General features: G+C 41.0%; 3 protein-coding genes across 4 annotated transcripts; all 3 read right to left on the bottom strand.

Moving 5' to 3' along the window:
- Window positions 1-1,456: 1,456 nt before the first annotated feature.
- Window positions 1,457-2,999, bottom strand: wu:fa19b12 (uncharacterized). Its single transcript, XM_026187793.2, has 2 exons — window positions 2,492-2,999; window positions 1,457-2,244 (listed from the first exon to the last, which is right to left on the bottom strand). Exons 1-2 carry the CDS (start codon window positions 2,858-2,860, stop codon window positions 2,083-2,085), a joined length of 531 nt encoding a protein of 176 aa, XP_026043578.2. The 5' UTR covers window positions 2,861-2,999; the 3' UTR covers window positions 1,457-2,082.
- Window positions 3,000-4,125: 1,126 nt separating this feature from the next.
- carnmt1 (carnosine N-methyltransferase 1) lies at window positions 4,126-9,092 on the bottom strand. Of its 2 annotated transcripts, none has more exons than XM_026188065.2 (9): window positions 8,951-9,092; window positions 8,530-8,671; window positions 7,987-8,182; window positions 6,480-6,649; window positions 6,158-6,298; window positions 5,867-6,045; window positions 5,398-5,511; window positions 4,908-5,011; window positions 4,126-4,815 (listed from the first exon to the last, which is right to left on the bottom strand). In XM_026188065.2, exons 2-9 carry the CDS (start codon window positions 8,667-8,669, stop codon window positions 4,618-4,620), a joined length of 1,242 nt encoding a protein of 413 aa, XP_026043850.1. In that variant the 5' UTR covers window positions 8,670-8,671; window positions 8,951-9,092; the 3' UTR covers window positions 4,126-4,617. The 2 variants fall into 2 exon arrangements, with proteins under 2 accessions (XP_026043850.1, XP_026043849.1); XM_026188064.2 differs by having other exon boundaries at window positions 6,480-6,646.
- Window positions 8,822-12,919, bottom strand: LOC113033893 (serine protease inhibitor A3K-like). The gene is made up of 6 exons (XM_026188066.2): window positions 12,618-12,919; window positions 11,557-12,172; window positions 11,398-11,465; window positions 11,108-11,301; window positions 9,763-9,910; window positions 8,822-9,683 (listed from the first exon to the last, which is right to left on the bottom strand). The coding sequence occupies exons 2-6, from the start codon at window positions 12,164-12,166 to the stop codon at window positions 9,489-9,491; spliced, it is 1,215 nt and encodes a 404-aa protein (XP_026043851.2). The 5' UTR covers window positions 12,167-12,172; window positions 12,618-12,919; the 3' UTR covers window positions 8,822-9,488.
- Between the last annotated feature and the right edge of the window lie 514 nt (window positions 12,920-13,433).

Below are 13,433 nucleotides of genomic sequence, written 5' to 3'. Positions count from 1 at the left end.
CGTCAGCTCTGGCTCAAGCAAAGTTTCACACAGCGCAGTGAGGCTCAAAACACCTGCAGTGGCAGTAAAATAAACAGGGTTGTACACTTGGGCAGGACAGAAGAGCAAGTTTTCCATTGCAATAATAATATTAATATTAATAATAACAATAATAATATATGGCAGATGTCTGTCAGATAGATAAATCTTGAGCTACCCCTCTAATATTTATATTTAGCTAGGAAATTTAGAAATAGGTGCAGGTTCAGTTTTATTGAAACGTCCAAACACACAAAGTCAAACTCTCTTAGGCAAACTTTCTTGTAATTTCTTCAAGTAGTCTTCAGAAAGAGTTCTTCAGGGTTCTTGAAGCACATTCAAAGTTGGTCTTTAGGTGTTTCTGCCTTTTGATCTGTTCTCTATCACCAGGATCCCACACTGCTTCAGTATTGTTGAGGTCTGGGGTCTAAGGAGGCCAATCCACGAAAGATAGTGTTCCAGTGTGGGTTTCTTTTCAGGTATATTTATACCGTACTGACATGTGTTTGAGATTATCATCATGCAAGAATAAACCCACTGCCAATCAGATGCTTTCCAAATGGTGATATGTGGTGAATCAAAATCTGTTGTGCTTTCATACTTGCATTAGTTTTGACAACCTCCACAACACCATTGGCTAAACTGCAGCTCAAAACATGACACAGCCTCGGTCATGTTTTACACCTCTCTCCTGCCCTCCTCTTTGCATTCTCATGGCAATTTCTACGGAAAATTTCAAATTTTGATTTTTCACTCCATTGGACAAAGGATGTAGAAAAAGGAGCAGCAAGACATAAGAAGACCATGAAAAAGATCCATGGACTTAGTGAAGGAGCACGTGCAGGGTTGGTGTGACAGAAGAGGATGCTCTTGATGGGGTCAGATAGAAGCAGATGTTTCACTGTGGTGGCCTCTTGAGGGAGCAGTCAACTGAAGATTCATCACTGCATCAGAGCCATTGCAGCTGATTTTCAGCTCAGTTCTTGTAATTGTGAATACATCAGCCTATGGCTGCACAATTATCCGATGCCCAGTCCACTGTTTTAAATTTAAAACCAAAGTGCTTTATAATGCAGCATCTGACCACCTGCCTGGATACGCCAACCACAGCTGTTCCCTGCACAACTGATGTTTACCAAACAGAAATGGTATGCAAAGAGAGCTGAGGATCAGCTGAATGTTAACACAAAAACCTTAACAGATGTGAAAGCATTTTTATTTTTTTTTGTTACAGTGCAATAAAAGATTTTTTGTCACTCTTTGAATAATCGTGACAAATAATCATGATTATCATTTTGGCCACAATACTTCAGACCTAATAAAATGTGAATACATGTGGTATGAATGTGTTACAGATGGATCTCCGCTTCCTGTCAAGTATGTGGTGTAGAGGGTGGTCAGCATTATCGTTGATAAAACCATAAATAAAACCAAAAAATTAAAAGAAAAGTCACAAATATATATTTTTATTGTCAATGAATACAAAGGCATGTAACAACCAGCTCTAACTGGCAATCAGATGTGTACAAAATGTACAACCAACAATTCAGTCACACAATTTAAAAAGTGCAACCCTACACAACTGGACCAAATTTGTTCTGAAAGGCAACTATTATCTGCAGACCAAGCATACATCTTTAATTAGATCTCTAATTAGTTAGACACATATTTATATAATCCTACTCAACTGTAGGTTTGCAAAGTAAGGACTCAGCATTGAACATGGGAGATCAGTCACTGCTGTTATCAGGCTGTCTAAATGCTGGTCACACAAATCTGCTGGATCTATAAAAGGTTTGAAAAAAGTTCCACTTAGGTCTGTGAAATCTTGCATTAGACTGTTTTCCACTTAAGGGGGAAAAAATAAAATAAATAAAGCCTGTATTGCTCTACAGGGGCAGCCTTGGCAGGTTTCGGTTATCGCATCTCACCTTGATGCATTTCAAGTAACCTGTTCTTGATGCCTCTATTTGCTGAAGAACATCACATTGTCCTCATCATGTTCCCATGCTTTAAACGGGAAGAGGCAGCTTTCAATAGGCCTCGCTGTACTACCAATCATCTTCAAGTCTCCATGGCGTCAGAAGAAGATGCTTTTGACTTGTCTTTTGTTTTTGAGTGGGCGCTTGCATCTTCTAGCAGTGAAAGGTCAAGCTCAGGTAAAGGCACCCTCCAATACTGGAAGGAGTTGTAAGTGCAGTCTTCAGTGTTTGCGTCCTCATCAGCCTGAAAGGGAACAGACAGATAGAAATGTAACGTACAAACGCAACAACGTGGCAACATTTTGTTACCTGCTGACCAATCAGTCCCCTTTTCACTGGTCTATACAGAGTACAGTAAAAACAAGTCTAGAATGTGTAAATGGTGACATCTAGTGGACACTCACTGTAATCACACCAAATTCAGTTGTATTGCATGGTCGCTAAAACTGCAGTGAACATCCCCGACTTCTGTTATATTCTCAATAACTTACTTTATCATTAGATTTGGGAACAGCGGTATCTGGCTCCTCGCTGCCCTCTCGTGGTCGTTTCTGGGAGCTCGTGACTGAAGAGCTGCGACGGTCTTGGAAACTTCCAGACGTCTGCACCGCCGAAACATTTACTGCACGCTTCCTGGCATCGTAGTGTGAAGTCTTGCGATAAGAAGCGGTCTCTTCTTCATCGAAATATTGCGGCCTCTTTCTGCAGCGGGTCCCCAGCAAAGCCAGGAGGGACGGCGGGCTCACGCCCCCGGACGGAGCCATGCTCTCCGCCTGTATGTCAACAGCGCAAAGGGAGCGGAAACACCTCTTGGAGGGAGAGTTGTGCAGCAGAGTGTCCTCGGCGCGCCTCTTTGCCATGCAGTCTGCCGGTACGCCACCGATGTGCACAGAAAACCTGAAATCCCTGTAATTGCTGGATAACACCGAAAGTGCGCAGGAGCGTGTTTAGTGATGCACGATCTCGAAATGATGAGCACCGGTAGTAGAATTATTGCAAAGAACCAATCAGAATAGAGCATTGCTTTCTAGCCCCGCCCAGAGCACCCAGTCTCCAATCACTTAACTCTCATCTACTTCCTGCAATTTACAACACTGCCTGATACTCATTGGTTTGTGTACATCAGGGTTCAGGAAAATATGTGCACTGACACAAAAACACAGACCACACTGGATGAGGAAAGCTAGGCTTTTGACAAAATCCTCCAAGTACTCACATGTGACACCGTTGTTATCTCAGTTACACTGGCTTCCTGTTAAATTTAGAGTCAATTTTAAGATCCTGGTCTTGACCTACAGAGCTGTGCACGGACTGGCACCAGCCTACCTGATCTGCTACAGCCCTATGTCCCTAGCAGGTCTTTGAGGTCATCTGATCAGGGCTTACTTGCTTTAAAAAATACTAAGAGGAGGACTAAGGGTGATAGAGCTGTGGCCCCTAGACTGTGGAACTCTCTCCCCCAAACATTAAGAACTGCGGACTCAGTAGCTGTTTTTTAAAAAAACAACTCAAAACTCACCCTTTTAAAACTGCTTTTGGTTAATTTTTTGCCTGTTAGCTCAATGTATTATTGGTCGAAAACTGACAGAAAAGCCTTTTACATGACAAGTGTCATGTGTGTTGTCGACATATAGAAAGCATGCACCATATTGTTAGTCATTGGTGCTAATTTCAGTCATTATAGAGATGTACTGTTTAAAGGTTGGGGAAACCTGCAGTCAGCTGAACTAAAGAAGTCACTTGGATTAATAACAAAAACCTTTCTCACACTGAAAATGCTACATCGAGATAAACAGAATCAACTTTTTGGGACACTTTATAAAGATTATAAATAGAATGTCACATTTGACCTCTGACCTCTCCTTTAAGGTCAATAGATTGATCTGAAGGTTATAATAGTGCTATATAGAGCTATTTAAAACTATGTTTGACCTCAAATAAGGTCAAACTTTCATTAAAAAAAAAATGATTCTTCAAATTCTACTACCTTTGTTTTTATTGGCAACATTCACAAGATGATACTTGTATATAGAGATTCTAGATATCGTCGACCTGTTGTCGTCTTTTCTGTTATGTTGGTGTTAATGTATTTGAAAATGTGTTTAAGTAAAACTGAAGAATCACATTTTTAAAATGTGCGGCTTTATTTCAAAGTGTGATGACAGTCCAAAACAAACAATATAAAAAAAATATTAGATGTAGTTATTGGCACATAAAAGAGAAAAAAAAGGAAAAGCAGGCATTCACATCACATTCTTCTATCACATTCTCCTATCACATGCACACACGGAGCCTAAAAACAAAATGATGGTCTTCGTGGCCAGCAGCTGACACACAAACCACAAACACAAAGTAGCAGCCAATGGTAAGTGATTCATCTCAGACCCAGTATTTTGACTTTTGTTCAGATGGTACAGATCACTTTACTTCATATCACATCACCTTACTTCATATTACATTCCCCATTTTGAGCCACTTCAAGGTCTTGTGGATTCGGGCAGACATTTTTAAAAATATATCTGGCCAAAAGGAAAATGTTCCTTTTCCTTTGTTGTCATATTTCAGCCAAGGATTGTGCTCTTATGCTTTCACTTGGTTTTATCAAATGGACATCTTGTCACGTCGGGCTGTCGGGACCCTCTCGGCGTGGCGACTTAGCAGCCGGTGGAGAGTTTTGTAGCTGGTCTTCGTTTTGACCATTAAAGTACTGCAGCTCTGCAGGCTTCCGCACAACAAAGTAGGCACAGTCGTAAACGTATCTCAGCATCGACCGGTCGTTCTCTGTGTAGGTGGTCTGCATTGACTCCTTCTCCACCTGCGGGAGGAAGTTTAATTTGATTTTACTTCTCGAGCAAGGTTTCGGACAAGCGTATGGCTGAAGCGGTAATATTTAGGTCTTCAGGTTACCTCGATGTGGAAGCCAAATCTGACCATCGCTGTCCTAATGTCTTCGTAGCTAAGCTCAACTGAGAGCTCGTTGGCCATGTTCTCAAAGTGATACAGCAGTGGACCTTGAAAATATTAAAGAATGTTTACACTGTTAAGTTCACCGACTTAAGAGGAGAAAATCTCATCCATGTGAAAGTAAGACTCGTGTTTCCTTTCTATTCAATCAAAACAATTTTGTTTTAAAACTGAAAAAGAAAAAAAAAAGAAATATAAAGATCCCCTCTATTTATTATTATGGCTCATTTTTTCTAAACAAACCAAAAAAAAAAAGTCAACATAAATAATTACTAATGTGAACAAAATCCAGCCCTATAAAAAGATATTACAGAGTGAGTGAAGAAGATCTAATAAGGCCTTAATGGGGGGATGATAAGATGCAGCAACTATAACTAGCTTAGCTTAATGAGGACCTGCAGTAGTTATTAATAGTTTGAATACGGACACTCACCCAAGTTGATCCACACTCCACCAGGCTTAAGAATCTTCCAGATAGTTTCCACATACTCCAACACATTATGAGCCGTGTCGATGAAGAAGCAGGTAGCCACACAGTCCCAGGACTCTGCCAGAAACACAAAATATAATAATCTTTATTAATACTTATGCATTTTTTTTATTACTAATATTACTAAGGTGGACATGAGTGAGATGTATTCATCGTTTCCAGCACCTTGTTAAATCTGTGCCATCAAGAACTAAAGCAGTTATGAAGGCAAAGGGAATCCAAACCAGCAGAAGCAAAATGTACCTAATGAAGTGACCAGTGAGCATATTTTATAGTACATCCACATTGAAAAGTTTGAGTCAATTATATTGTGCTTTTTGTAGATGTAAAAATGTATACTTTCGACCAACATGAGTAAAGTTTGGTCCCCTTTTTAGAAATATCTCATAGGTTAAAGATACATTTTATTTACCTGGCTCATTGTAGACCTCCACAAAGTCCCCTGCTACCATGGAGAAGTCTGCATTTAGTGACAAGCTCTGAGGGTTGACATCAGGGAATCTGATTGGTCGTGTTTGGTCAGAGGATCGCTTGTTGTTGCTAAACTGGTGGATCCAGGGGTAGAGTGTCAGAGCATTCACCTTTTCACACCTGAATAGAGCAGCGAAGATTGACAAGGAGAGTAAGAGTAGCGATTACAGATGCAAAAGAAAATATTAGTTAAGGTGTCTGTTCAGCCTGTGCATTTCTGTGTAAGTTTTACCTATTGAGAACAAAGTTTGAGGAGAAGAGCATGAAGAAGCTCCATTCGTTTCCCTGGCACATGTAACCCAGCCGAGCTATCTCCCAGGCTAGACGGCCAAGCCCAGCACCCGGAACCAGCACGCTCACCTTAGACACATCACTGATATAATAAAATGCACAAAATGCACATATCACATAGAAAAAAACTGTGTAAGTCACATAATCACACCAAGATGTTGAAACTATAGCATGCAAAAAGCTGAATGCACATATTCAGCAACACTGACTTTCTCTTTATTGGCATGCATGTGTGTGTCCAATTTACCATGTAAGCTCCTTACTATTGATCACTTGGGAAAAGTCTTTGGATCTCTTGGATGATGGGCTTATAGCAGGAGTCCCTCTCAGCCTGGCCTGACTCACTCCAGTCTCTCACAAACTGTTTTATGGTGGACTTAAGTTTGTCCATGTCAAATGTAGAGGATGGACGAATCTTCCTTGGATCCTCCTGCTAAAAGAATGGAGACATCATTAAGTCACAGTCTTTTTTCATCTGCTCCCTTTAGGGGTCACTACAGAAGATCATGTGCCTCCATCTCATCCCCTTCCAAGCATCCTCCTCTGTCACACCAACCATCTGCATGGTCTCCTTCACTACATCCATGAATCCTATCCATTCTGGTCACACTCAATGAAAATCTTAACATCTCCAGCTTGGCCTCCTGTCTTTTTGTCAGTGCCACCGTGCTCAAACCATACATAACAGCAGGACTCACTACCATCTTGTAAGCCTTCCTTTTCACTCAAGCTGCTGTTCTACAGACCACACTGGGTGAGGACTGGGTGACACTGTTCACAAATCACCCCTGACCCTCATCTCCACCCACTCCACCCCGCCTGCACTCTCTTCCCCATGTATCTTTTGCACTTTTCAGTGCTTTGGATGGTTGACCCCAGGTATTTAAACGCATCCACCTTCACTACCTCCACTCCTTTCAGATTCACCTTTCCAGGTAACTCCCTCTCATACACACATGTAGTTGGCCTTGCTTTTCTACTGACTTTCATTCCTCTTTTCTCCAGAGCATACCTCCACCTCTCCAGGCTCTCCTCCTCCTCCTGCTCTCTACTCTCACTACAGATCACAGTGAAGTCTGCAATAAATCATAACTCATGGAAACTTCTGGTTGACCTCATCTATTCATCATCACTGCAAACAAGAAAAGGCACACCTAACTCCAACCCATCATTAACTCTTACCTCAACCTCACCACTGTCTTGCTGTCCTCATACATGTCCTGCACCAGGCTCATATACCTGTCTGCTACTCGTCACAGCTCCCATCTTGGCACCCTATCATATGCTTTCTCCAGATCCACAAAGACACAGTGCAACTCCTTCTGACCTTCTCCATAATCACTCTCAAAGTAAACATCGTACCCATAGTGCACTTTCTCACCATGAAGACATACTGCTGCTCACAGATCATCACATCTCTTCACACCTAGCTTCAACAACTCTTTCCAATATCCTGGCTCATCGGCTTTATCTCTCTGTAGTTGCTACAGCTCTGCATAGCTTGTTCTTGAAAATCAGAAGCAGTAGACTTCTTCATTCCTCAGGCATCCTCTCACTCAAAAGATTGAGTTAAAAAGTGCACTGCCCTCTCCTGCAGACATCTCTATACCACCCAAGGTAAGTCATCCAGCTCAAACTGCCTTTCTATTCTTCATCTCTTTCATAGTTGTCCTCACTTTTGCCTTACTAATCACAGGAAAAAGACAAAACACTAGAAATAGCCAGCTCTGGATCTGTGATTACAGTTCATACAGCAGATTTAAGTCATACCCTCTCTCCGTATTCCATGTTCTCAAACATGTGGAGGCTGTGGTGGACGATGGCCTGCAGCACCTCCTGGTTGTGGTCCGCACACTGGCCGATCCGGTCCAGGTTGGACAAAACGTGTGGCAGCAGATTCTGGTGGTGCTGCGGAAGACTCTGAAACTGACGCTCCGCGCGTTTGACCTGCTCCTGAACATGGATCCTGGCAGGAAGACACAGAGCTGAGACTCAGGCTTCACCAGCTACACTGATCACCATAACCATACTGTGCACAAGGTTCACTTTTTTTCTCTTTCACTGTATTTAAGTGTGTTGTGAGCAGTGTGAAAGGCAGAAAGGGCTGATCAAAAGAGGTCAAATGCAGCGAGCAGAGTTGGTTCAAAAGTAGGTGTCGCAATTTAACGTTTAAATACAGTTTAAACACATCAGTAAGCCTTTTTTTTTCTCTTTAGACTTGGTGTTCTTCTCTATGCTATTATTTGCTAACACTGCCATGTATTGACACAAAACACCCGCGGCCTGTCTTTATTTCAAAAAACCTTTTCATACCTGTAATATCTAAAAGCATCAATTATTCTCCAGAAATGTTTCCTTTCCAGCCTGGCCTCCTCCTCCGGGCTGTATTTTATTCTTTCTTTTATATAATGTGGTCCACCTTTAGCTCCTTCTTGTCCTGTTGTTTCAGCCATATCTTGAAAAAAAAAAAAAAACCTTCACATCCAATCAAAGCGAGGCAAACTTCTTCTTCTTCTGATTGGTTTTCAGCGCAGCAGACTCTACGATGCGCAGTGCTGCCACGTAGCGTCAGGTGACTAAACTACACTTTGTCTTTAAAAAAATCTATAAATTAACAATTTATTTTAAATAAATACAATAAATAAATACAATATTATACAAATATAAAATAAATACAGACAATAATGCAACTCAGCTCAGTAAAAGCATTCTGAACTCAACTCAGAAAACTTACTCTGTTGGTAAGAGCCTAATCCCTGCTGGCATGAACCTTTCAAGAGAATAAATAAAATGTATTTAATGTAATAACATGTAATAAACGCTATTTGTACTCACAGTCAAATTAAATGTGAAATATTGAAATGACTATTTAGTCTTTTCAGTCTTTTTTGACATAAAGTGCAATAGTGCATGACTTGATAGTTTAAGATGTATGCATCTTTATCTCACGCCTTTTTTGGTTTTCCATGTGCCTGGCCCAGAGGTTTCCAAGTGTGTTAGTGCAAAATCTATGCATGTTACACAATAACGCATCATTATTAATAAAGATGATTGAAAACATGCTATATTATTGTTTACCCCTGAGAAAAGCTGATGCTGGGAATCCTGTTGTTTGTATTTTATCTTCTACTTGTCAAAAACAGGTAGAACAATACTAAAACCATGCAGTCATAAAAGAAGAGACATGACAAGTGAGTGTTTTTTGTTTTTGTTTTTCTGAGTATTTTATGTTTACTGCAACAACCGTGGAAGAACACAAAGCATTTCCTCCATCAGATGTTTGGGTTAATAATCTTTCCCATGAAAACAATGTTTTCTGTGTTACGCTCAGTGATGATGACCATAAATGGGCGGTTAAACTTCAAGACCGGGACAATCCGGTAGGAGAAGAGCATGATACCGATGCCTGTAGCAGCTGCTGCTGTGGCTCCAGCCTCATCAACATCCAGGGTGGCTTGGTGTACCACCTACAGCGCAGTGGAGTGAGAAACATGTGAGAGGATTGAATAAAAGGGAGAAATGTGTGTTTAATAACACTGTCCTTACCTCTGAGACTGCCAGTTTATGCCCCTCTGAAATACCGGTCAGATTTGCACTATCACGAAACATGTCTGCCATTCCCATTTCAGTCAGCACTTTGTTCAGTTTGTAGGAAGTCTTGATGGAGAACTTTGGCACATATATGTTGTATCTCCTAAAAATTGTGAAAGGAATCAATAGTATTGATATTCATCCGGCAAGCATATTCAGGGTATGACAAAATATTTTTACTCTTCTTGAATTCTTAGTTTTTGCATGTTTGTCACACTTCTGTTTCAGATTATCAAACAAATTTTAACATCAAACAAAGATAACCTGAGTGAATGCAAAATGCAGTTATTAAAGGATAATTTCTTTTATTAACAGAAAAAAAGCTACCCAAACCTGCCTGCCCCTGTGTCATAAACTGCCCCTCCTTGTTAAAACATGAATTTACTGTGATTAACCACACGATTAAACACAATTTCATAAGCCACAGCCAGGCCCGATTACTGCCAGACCTGTTGAATCAAGAAATCACTAAAATAAAAACAGTCTGACAAAGTGAAGCTAAAAGATCTCAAAAAGCAATACATCATCTAAAGAAACTGCTGGAAAACTAAGTCAGTGACACCTATCAGTCTGGAAATAGTTACAAAGTTTTTCCAAAAAGTAAATAAATCTTGATGATCCCCAAGTATTTCAGTACGTGGACTGACATGACAAAGCTGAAGTTTTTGGAAGGTTTGAGTCCTGTTACGTCTGGCATAAAACTAAGACCGTGTCCATGAAAAGAATATCATAGCAACAATGAAACATGGTGGTGGCAGTGTGATGGTCTGAAGCTGCTCTCCTGTTTCAGCATCTGGGAGACTTCCTGTAATTGGTCGAACCATGAGTTCTGCTCTCTACCAGAAAAGTCTGGGGGACAATGTTTTGCACCCTGAAGAGTTATGCAGCAGACGATCATCTGAAACACACGAACTCAAATCCACCTCTGATTGGCTCCAAAAAAACAAAACAACATAAAGGTTTTGGAGTGGTCAAGTTGAAGTAAGGATTTCATGTTTTAAAAAAAAAAACCCTCAATGTGTTTGAGAGTGGGCCAGAATCCCTGCAAACGCCTGACTGCACCTTGTGCTGCCAAAGGTGGCCCAAGCAGTTATTAGGTTTAGAGGGGAATTACGTTTTCACATAGGGATGGGTGGGAATCGGTAGTTTTTTCCACTTCATAAATGAAATCATCATTTAGAAACTGCATTTCATTTTTACTCCAGCTTTCTTTGTTTAATCTTAAAAATTTTAAGTATATGTAAATATGATGGACGTGTCTAAACCAAGAAATTAAGCATGATTTGAAATTCTACCCAACCTCTGCTTCTTCCATTTCAGCCATTTGTTGACTTGGCCCGGGCTAATGGCGTTCTCCAGCGTTGCCATATTATCAGGCAACATCAGCAGCATGGAGTGGGTGCCGTTGAAGGGGAGGTGGAGGACTGTTGTGTTAATGAGCTTGTCATCATAAATATCAACATCCTCTTCCATATTCATCATCTGGACTGGAACCTGGAAATGTGACAGTTTATCGGAAAACAGGTTGAATTAGGCACAGTGATGTATAATTATTCCAACTAATCTCCGTTCTGAATCAGCTGCTTGAACCTGAACGTTCTCCGCATGGAAATGGTCGTCTGTGGTGTCCTGAGGATCGAACGGAGTCTCCCACTTTCCTGTTTTGCGGTTATAAGCAGAAATAAATCACACGTTACAGATGACACATCAAACTTAAACCTTGAAATCTCATCTCAGTTGACCTCTTACCTTTAAAGTATATGTAGCTGATGAGATACATGACTGTGTTTACATCCAGGCTCTCAACCAGCTTGTCAATCTTCCCATTGGTCTTGGTCTCCACATAATTGTTGATGGTATTGACACTCTCCGTGGCTTGGGTGAAGTCAACATTAAACCCTTCGGCAAAATAGGACTGCTTCAACACCTCCAGGAACTCGGGTTGCGGCTTAAAGCGGTTGTCCACGAACACGGCAGTCCCCTCACTGGTGTCACCACTCTTTGCGTTTTGCAGGAGCGTACGGAAGGACTGATCTACATCTGCTTGCATGAGCTGGGAACTGTTGAAACCTAGACCACTGAAAAGCTGCTGGTGGGTCTCCCCCCGAGCTCCTACGGACAAGGCAGCCAAGGCAGTAGAAATACTGACTGGTGAGAAGAAGATGTTTTTGCCTTGAAAGTCGGCATGAGCTGCTAACTTTCTGTACAGACGGAAGGCAAACTCTTTGTTTGCTGTGGACACCTGTGAGAGGCTGCTGTCAGTTTCTTGGTCTTGATCGGCATGGCCCAAATGGTGATGGCCTCTACCCATGCAGAACACTGCTGATAAGATCCAGATAGCCAAGGCTGCATGCATCATGGTCAACTGAGACAAAAGTTCACAATCGATTGCTTGTTCATGTGGGTTATGCAATATTTGCTCCTGAAAACAGTCAGTTTTGCTCTTTCGTACTGTGAACTGAGTTTCTGACCAACACGCTATGCTGCAACAGTTTTTGCTAAATTCCCAACAAATTTCTGTGTTTCTTTATCTCCTCACTCATTTGAAGCAGAGGGGCCAGATTTAATCCCTAATGTTGCCTATCAGAATTTACTTACGTACATTAAAATCCAAATTGGCTGTTTTGTGTATGGGCTGGTTAAATCTGTTTATAGACGTCATGATACTTAGCTGCAAATATTCAGCGTCATTAAGAAGAGCTTAAAATCAAAGTTACAACTTACAGTCTACAGATGTTACATATTAAAGATAACCGTGCATCTGATGGCGGGACAGTTAAACATGCTATTAAAAAAAACATATCGCTTACCTTCTTCTGGTTGGAGCTCACTGTATGTATTATCAGCCACAGAGAGTGAAGCTGGACAGAGGGAGACCTTCTATTTATGAGGACGATCAGGCCGAACTTTGACTTTGTTTGCTCTTTGTCTCAGCCTCTTACTTGCTCAACCTCTGCATTTGTTCCGTGCAATGACTCCCCTGTAATCATGGCATCAAACTGAGTTCACACAAAATGCACAGAAAAGCCATTGTTTGTTAACGCAGGGGTACAAAAAAATGCCATAGGTGATCACTAATCACCAGCTGTGCTGTACAGTATAGCAGTTGAACTTTGATATCACCCTGTCAACACTGATGTCAGAGAGAAATGTTTCTCTGTTGTGCAATGAAACACTAAAACACTTTTGAAAAAATAAATTCCTTTATTTATGCAACAGCTATTGGCCGAGTTAAAATTTCAGTGCAGTGCTGAAAAACACATTTAATATTTGGCCACCATGGAGCCACATTACTGTGCAAAGGTCTTGAGGTGCCCATTATTTCTTAGTATTTTGTTGGGAAAACAGTTATTGAAACAAATGCAAAAATACATGTTAATACACTATATAAGGCAAAACAGAGCTTAACAAAGCTTGAATGCTAATATTTGGTATGACTACCTTTACTCTTCAACACAGCCTGAACTGTCTTAGGCTGCTTTCTTGCGTTTTCTGTAAGTAGTCTTCAGGAATAGCGCTTCATGCTTCTTGAAAGACCTTCTTTGTTCTGTTCTCTGTCAAGATGATCCCATACTGCTTCAATAACGTTGAGTCTGCATGACTGACAGTGTTGCATTGTGTGTTTT

The sequence above is a fragment of the Astatotilapia calliptera genome, chromosome 12 (genome assembly GCF_964374335.1).
Source record: "Astatotilapia calliptera chromosome 12, fAstCal68.1, whole genome shotgun sequence".
Taxonomy (NCBI): Eukaryota; Metazoa; Chordata; class Actinopteri; order Cichliformes; family Cichlidae; genus Astatotilapia; species Astatotilapia calliptera.
The sequence above is the reverse complement of the archived record's forward strand: the minus strand, read 5'-3'. Positions and strand labels throughout refer to the sequence as shown.